Source organism: Condylura cristata, unplaced genomic scaffold (genome assembly GCF_000260355.1).
Source record: "Condylura cristata isolate star-nosed mole 26May11 unplaced genomic scaffold, ConCri1.0 scaffold00008, whole genome shotgun sequence".
Lineage (NCBI taxonomy): Eukaryota > Metazoa > Chordata > Mammalia > Eulipotyphla > Talpidae > Condylura > Condylura cristata.
In genome coordinates, this window is record NW_004567109.1 from 30,628,837 (window position 1) to 30,636,634 (window position 7,798).

General features: G+C 52.2%; 1 protein-coding gene across 1 annotated transcript in view; it reads left to right on the plus strand.

Annotated features, from left to right (window-relative positions):
- The first annotated feature begins 4,847 nt into the window (after nt 1-4,847).
- PCSK9 (proprotein convertase subtilisin/kexin type 9) overlaps nt 4,848-7,798 on the plus strand; it is a 13,530-nt gene continuing 10,579 nt past the window's right edge. Inside the window, exon 1 of the mRNA XM_012722126.1 lies at nt 4,848-5,163. Within this exon, the coding sequence (XP_012577580.1) occupies nt 4,848-5,163 (316 nt within the window). The remainder of the gene's footprint in view (nt 5,164-7,798) is intronic.

Genomic DNA, 7,798 nt, shown 5'->3' on the forward strand with positions numbered 1-7,798 from the left:
GCTAAAGCCACTTCCGCATGAGTTCGATCCCTGCCTCGGAGGAGATCCACATGGCCCAGCAGACCTCTCCTGACCCGCCCACTGCTCCCCTCAGCAGTGTACTTCGTCGATCTGCCTGCTCTGCTCCCCACTCTGTCCCTGGTGAATCCTCTCACTCTCTGGCCTGTACCCCAGTTCTGTATGCATAAATAAATAAATCTTTAAAAAAAAAAAAGGAGAGAGAGAATCTTGGCGCCCTCAGCAGTATCTTCACAACTTTTCAGTCGTGAATCGAGGGAATCGAGGACGCGGCAGGAAGGCGTCATCTTAACCCACTGCCCCCACTCCCCAGCGTGACGCCGCCCTTTTATCGCCTCCCACCTAGGCCCACGAGTGCGCACCTGCACATGCGCACACGCGTACTTCCTGGGCCCACGTGCCCGTCATCAGGGAGGCGTGCAAGATGCAGGTGCGGGTCATGGAGGCTAGGGGGGGAGGGTGTAGAAAAGACCTGAGTAAGTCTTTTACCCTCCAGGCTGCACTTGACTTGGTTAGCCAGCTCTTCCTCCTGGCCACTCTCTTTGGGGGGTGCCTTGAGCCGGTGACTTTGAATATGACCCATATGCTGACAAGTTCCAGCTCAGTGTCTCCCCGAACTCACATCACACATCCTGCTGCTAGTTGGCGCCTTGGTGCCTGGCCAGTCGCTCAACAAACTGGGAAAATATATCTGCCACGCATATGCCAGACAACGGGCTAATTAGAGAACATGAGCTATATTATGTGAGGTATACAGACGGTGATCACAGGTCATTAAACGAAGGACCAACAGCCAGATTGAAAGCATGGGCATAGGACAGGAAGGTCCAGTTCAAAGAAAACGGAGACCATTTCTTCAAACAGGACACACACAAAGCTTGACAAGTCTGTGAGGCTGTGAGCGGTAGCTGGGAGCAGTATTTGCAAATGTGCCCGTTTCCTCCTTCTGGGCACTTATGAGACTGTGCACTCCCACTGTTGGGCTTAGGTGTGACCATGTGGCTTTCGAGAATGAAATGTGGGAGGAAGGAGTGTGGCATTTCTAGGCACTGCTTTCACTTTCCTTCTCCTGGGTAAGGGCAACGTTCCAAATGGAGCAGAGGCAGTGGGGGGTGGGGGTGGGGGGCAAAGCAGCAGTAAGCAGGTGTGAGAGACAAACAAGCTTTTGCCATTTTAAGCCCCTGCGATTTGGGGTTGTTTGCGACTTAAGCAGTGTCTAGTCTTTTCTGACGACTCCTGAAGCATTGCAAGCATTTGTATCAACAGAAACACCGGAGGACGAAACACTGGCAAGCCTTCTATGGAGAAATTCCTTTTCTAAGAACTTGTGAGACAGACATGTATGAGCAGAGAGGCGTGGACAGGGATGGGCACTGAGTTCTGTTAATAATAACTGAAGACAAAACCACCCATGTGTCCATCCAGAGGAGAATCAAACCTCACAGAATAGAATAGTTGGTAACCAGAATGCCAATGCACCCCTACAGTCTGAACCCCAAGAGTAAGCTGTCGTCTGAACATCTTACTAGAGTAAGAGGCTACAGCCACAGGAGGAAATAATAAAGATGTCCCTCCTCACCCCACCAATTTAAACAAAAAGTTGTAATAAATCATAATTAAGTCTATTAAATATTTTTAGAAAAATGCACTATCTTGGAAAATAACCAGTAAATGGGTATATCAGTGATCTAGGCTACTATAACAAATTACCATCACTGGGTGGCTTGAAACAACTAAAATGTATTCTCTTACAGCCCTGGAGTCCAGACAGCGAACACGCCGTGTATAAGGCCAGGTTTCCCTGCAGCCTGGTGGGGGAGAATCACTCCCTGCTTCTGGGGGCTCCTGGCTTTCTGGGTGCATCACTCTGTGCCTTAGATTTCCCCTCTTTCTCTTATACAAGTCCCTGGACTGAGATCACCTTAAAGTCATCAAAGCAGAATTCATCACAAGATTCTTAATTACACCTGCAGAGACCCTACCTCCAGATAAGGTCACGGACATAAGTATCGCAGGTTAGGATGCATCTTCAGGAGAGATGCTAATCATCTTGCCACAGGAGGGAACAGTGGGGACCTCTGGGAAGATGGGGGGTCAGGAGTGGAGGGATATAAACTTCTCACTATATATTCTTTTGAACATATAGAATGTTTTTCTGCAGTTTTTGTAAACTGAACACAAAGGGTGCCTTCCTCCCAAAAAGAGAGTGCATACTCTGAACATCAATATTCTTAAGTTGCCTTAATTTGCTGCAGGTGGCACCAGTGGCTGCAGTGGTTCAGGTTTCTTTCTTTTTTTAAAGGTTTATTTATTGATACATACAAGAGCCTGGGGTGCAGGCCAGAAGTGCTGGGGTGAGAGGATCCACCAGAGACAGAGTGGGGAGCATAACTGGCAGATGGAGTGAAATACACAGCTGAGGGGAGCAGTGGAGGAGCCAGGAGAGGTCTGCTGGGCCATGTGGGTCACCTCCCTAGCTGGGGATCGAAGCTGAGCTGCAGTGGCTGTGGATAGCTTTATAGTGCTGTGGCTTAACCCAATGCGCCATCAGGGAGGCCCAGTTCAGGTGTCTGAGGCTGGAGAATATGGAGCATAAATAGTGAATTTTATCTATTGGCTCAGGCTGAGTGGAAGTCAAGGGAGAGGAGGTTGTTTTGAGATAGGGCATTTTTACATGGGGGAAGACCTGGTGCTTTGGTGTGAAGGGAAGAATAATAGGAGATGAGGAATTTGGCGATAGGAGGCAGAGGGAAGGAGCAGAGGAGGAGACCTCTGAGGTGGCCAGACTGGGCTTGGGCAGAGGCGGGTGAGGCATGGAGAGAGGGGAAGGGTGGTGCCTTCTGCTCTGAAAGAAGGAGGAAAGAAGAAGGAAGGAAGACTGATCTTAGCTCAGAAAGCACTTGTGGGCAGGGAGGATCTAGAGAGGCTTCTGTTTTACCTGACCCCTGAACCCCTGGGGAGCAGGCCGGTAGTCAGCCAGCAGGGCTTGGGAACCATTCTGAGAAGAGGAAGGAGCTGACAGCACTACTCCTGGCCATGTGCCTGCCTGTGTGCTTGGTGGTGGTGGCTGTAATCATGGCGAGACAAAAGCCCTGCCAAGGGGCAGGAGGCCCAGCTGGGGCCGGCCCCTTGAAGAGTGCAGTGGAGGGTGTGGGATGAGAAGCGACTGTCCGTCTGGTTCCATCTGTTGCAGGGCTCGAGCTGCCTGTGGGACTTCCTTGCCCCCCACCACCTCATCCACGCTCCCCTTTGCAGTCTGGGATCACATGCTCCTCTCTGCACCTGCTTCATCAGCCCTGGGTACACTTCAAGCACCCCTGGTAAGCGGGAAGTCCAGTGTACAGAAAAGAAACGTCAGGACAAGCTTGCTCTCACCTCCCATGGGCTATTCTTTGGAAGCTTTTGGCCAGCAAGCTGCCAAAGCTTGTTTGAAATGCAATTCCCTTTACAGGAGACAGGAGCAGCTGAACATCAGTTATCTCCCTTGGCCTGGGGGATGGTGGGTATTCTGTGGGCGAACGGAATAGCCTGGCTGAGCCTGCAGAGGTCACTGTCAGCGCACTGATTGCCACTCCATTCAATTAGCCCAAGGAACAAGGTGTTTGCAAATGTAGGTAGGTGCCCCTCCCTGACCCATGTTCAGAGCCAGTCATTTCACAGAATCCACTGCTCACAGGCAAAGTGGGAGCACAGGTCGCCTTTGTTTCTTTCCGCTTTGACCTTTCTGGGAATAGCACCTGGACTTAATGTGCACACATTATCTGCACCCTCAGGCTGCCCTTTCCGGAAGCACCCTCCTGCCTGGCACACAGCAGGTCTGTTTACCCAGCACAGGCCCATTTACATTCTTGGACTTGTGTGCAAAAGGATCTGAAAAATGAATCGATGACAACACCAAGCTTGTACCCACAGTGGAATTTTACCATGTTCCTACTGACATCGTTCTAGATTTGAAACACAATCTTTACAGAATAGATTCTTTGAGGTGCGTGTACCAGATGAATGCTGGCTGGAAACCAAAAGCAAGCAGTATCTTTGGGTAATGGCTAGCTGGTGAGTTGGCGTGCCCGGTGAACAAGAGGCCAGGGGTGCTGCCGAGTTTAGAAGGATGCCAAGCTAAGACCCTGGAAAGAATTCGGGTGGAGGCAGTGAGGAGTCGGTGGCATCCCAGAGGGGGTCCTTTGGGGGAGGAGGCTAGGGGTATGGCAACCCCAGAAACACTGGCAAGGTGGGCTGCATCAACATCAGAGCTGCATGCAGGGCTGAGCGCGCAGTGGACAGGAAGTGGTGACTCTGGAGGACGGGGCTTGCCTTCCAGCCCTACTAGGGCTGGAGATTTTTTCCCTCTCTCTGAGCACAACTTGCACGCTTTTGCGGTGGGCTAGACAGGAACTTGATCTTCCAGTTCAGGTGGTGGCAGTGGTGGTGGTGCTGGTGGCAGCACCGTTTCGTGAATGTTTAACCAGGCAGGATCATCCGATGAGACGCAGGTGGCGTGATCTGCCAACCCTGGGAGACACACACCTCCTCCCCCCAAGATTTCAGCCGCGGTGTCGAAGCCCAGGAGCTGGAGGAGAGTGCTCTAAGTCCAGGACCGGCCCCGGCCCGGAGGCGCTAGCCAGGCAGCTACCACCGGCGTGCGTCCTGGCAGCGCACCGAGGCCAGACTCGACGCCAGACCCGACGCCCCGCGCGCTGGTGCCCGAGCCCCCGCCGAGACCCAGCGTTCGCGCTAGCGCTGTGTCCCCGCGGAAAGGTACAAGACAAGGCCGGCCTGGACGGCTCACCAACCCCGAGATCTCCCCGCCAGGGAGGAAACTTCTCTCCGGAATGGGCGCAGGCAGTCCCAGGAGGCCGTCGTGGCTTCTGTCGCCGCCGCCGCCGCCGCCGCTGCTGCTGCTGCTGTTCTTGGGCCTCGCGGGCGCCGGCCGGCAAGTCGACAAAGTCGGCGACTACCAGGAGTCGGTGCTCGCCCTCGTGTCGGAGGCGGAGGCGGATGGCCGGGCTGACACGGCGGAGCCCTTGGCCACAGCCACCTTCCACCGCTGCGCCAAGGTGCGAGCGCCCGGGTGCTGGGCAAGGACGAGCCCAGCGCGCTCCTTCCTCTCGGATCTGTTTCTGCGGTGCAAGGGAGGGAAGCAACGAGGTCTCCCTGGGCCTTCTGCTCACCGGCGACCGACGGGATGGCCCGATGGCCGCGGATCTGGGGAAAGGCAGAGAGCAGGGGGATGCAAGCAAGTCACCCGACTGCTGAGCGGTGCAGCCCGGGCTCTCCCGCCTAGGTTCCAGGCCAGTTGTGATTCCCTGGCTGGGATGCGCAGAAGGAGTGAAAAGTCTGGGAAGTGCAGAGAATCAAACTGGGGACTGAGGAAATAGACCTGCTATTAATCAGCATCCCAACTTGGTTGGGGAAAATCTGGAGGATGGATGGTGGTGGTGGTGGTTGCGGGGGTGGGAGGGAGAGTGGGGGGTTCGTTGTGAGGGTGGGATGGGGTCTTGGAGAGAGATGGCACTGTCTTGGCAGGATGGGGTGGGAGAAATGGCAAATGACGCGTTCGAGGCAGTTTCTTCATGCTATAAGGCTCAGTCTGTATTGTGTCTTTTTCAACTGAAGGAAAGACCAGAATTAAAGGGGAAGGGACTGAGGTATTCTCCATGGCTCACCAGCTAGTGTGCCTGTGCCTGCGGCAGGCTCGGCGCCCTAGCCCAGGCTGGTGGGCTGGAGATAAGTGCCAGTCCCTGCAGCTAGTGGGGACTCCGTCCAGGGTGCAGACGTCCAGGGACTGGTCTGAGGTCTCACTGCACGGGCTGAGAATCAGGCCTGGGGTTGAATCCTGGCTCCAACACTCACTAGCAGTACTGGTGCTTGCAGGCACCTGACCTGAAGCCTCCATTTCCTTTTCTTTCAAAGAAAGGTGACCATCCTTGGGGGCAGGAGGTTCTGAAGGCTCAGCAGTGTAGATTCAAGAACAAAGGGAAAGGCTTTCTGTTGACATTGAGGGAAGGACCTCTTGACTAAGCCAGGGAAGAGGACACGGTAGGAGGCATACTTCCTCCGTTGTAGTGAGACCGATGGTGAAACCCTCTTTGCTCCACATGGCAGCTCTCAGAGCAGAGAGGCACGTTGTACTGAAATGGACACCTGGTGCTCACTCCCACTCCAGCCCCGCTGCTCATGAGCTGGAGGAGAAGGTGGCCAGGCTCTTAGCTCTGTGCCAGGTGCTGGCAGACAGTCTGGGAGAGGAGTGGACCCTCTCAGGAGTCTGGCTTTTGCTCAGCTCAAAGCTCCCTCTTCCTTATTCCTCAGCCTTGCTGGCTTGTGGTAGGAATGAGAAAGGGCATTTCAAGTCATATTGACCCAAAATAGCTGTTTGACAAGTAACGATTACTCTAGCCTGAGAGGTGACTAAGCAGAGGCTGGACAACTACCCGAACCAAGCACCTGCAGGTATTTCTTCCCCAATGAAAGTTTGGAATAGGAACCCCTGGAAGTCTTGTGTTCTTTCCATGGATATTTTGCCTGAGTGAATAAATGACTTAGTCACGAATGCATGGGTAAACTCAATGGAACTAAATTTAGGATGAATATATTGTCAGCAGGCAGAGAAGAATTTTAGACCAATCCTATACTTTTACACTTGAGAAATAGGAACCTCCTTTCCCTCCCCTCCCAAACAAATTAGGGGGACTCTTATTCCACTATATAGAGTGCCTTTACTAAATTCTCATTTAGCAGAGGGCATTTTTGATGGCTCTTTGAAATATATGTAAGTGTTCAACAAATGAAAGAGGCAGGGTAATATACCGGTTGAAGGGAGTAGCATGAATCAAGCACAGAGCTGGGAAAGCCAGAGGCAGAGAAGAGCACATACTTTCTGAAGTGTAACTATTCTAGAAGTCAGAGGTTTTTTGCAACTTATTTGGTGGTAACATGATCTGAACTGACATGAGCTTATTTATAACTCCATTCTGTTAATATTCATAATCCTGTAATCCATAAAGGATGATGGACTCTTTTCTACTCTGCCTGGGCTCTAAGGGCACATACAGAAGCAAGAGATGAGCAATGAGACTGCAGGGATTGGCCCAGGCAGGGACTAAGAAGGAAGTTTCTTGAATAGGTGCATCTGTTTGAGAAAAAGGTAAGTGTGAGGAATAGGTAAGAGCTAACTGAGACCAAAAAATCTGCTAATATAGACCAAGCTGCGTCTTTTCTCACCACTTGTTGCCTTTGCTGACCCATCATCCCTTCATCAGTTTACACAGCCCCAGGCTACGGCTCCCTTTTTTTGGCCTCCCAGCAGGTCTTTGGTCTCCTGATCCCTAAGATACAGAGGAGACAGCTGAGGCTCAGAGAGGTTGAGTGACTTGCCCAGGGCCACACAGATAATATAGGATCTGGGGTTTGTGCTGTCCCAAGAAAGGGCCTGAAGGCACTAGACTATGGAGGAAGTGATTTATTCTGATTGGAGGGGAGGGGTTGGAGAAGTAGGTGCAACTAGGAAGTTCTTGCGGGGTGCCCTTGGACAGGGCCCCAACGTTGGGCCCACAGAGTTAGGTGCAGGTCCAGAGTGGTATCTACTGTTGCATAAGGCCCACAGCTCCTTTGTGTGCCTGACTGCCAGATTGGAATGGATCGTACAATTTACATGCTAATAGTTGGCCTATGTGTGGTTTCTTGTTTCTTTTAGGTCTTATTTTGGTAAATTTTTAGTTTCTCTACTACATTAGGTTTCTTTTGCTGTAGGACTAGCTTGTAAGTAGAGGTGAATAGGGTTCAT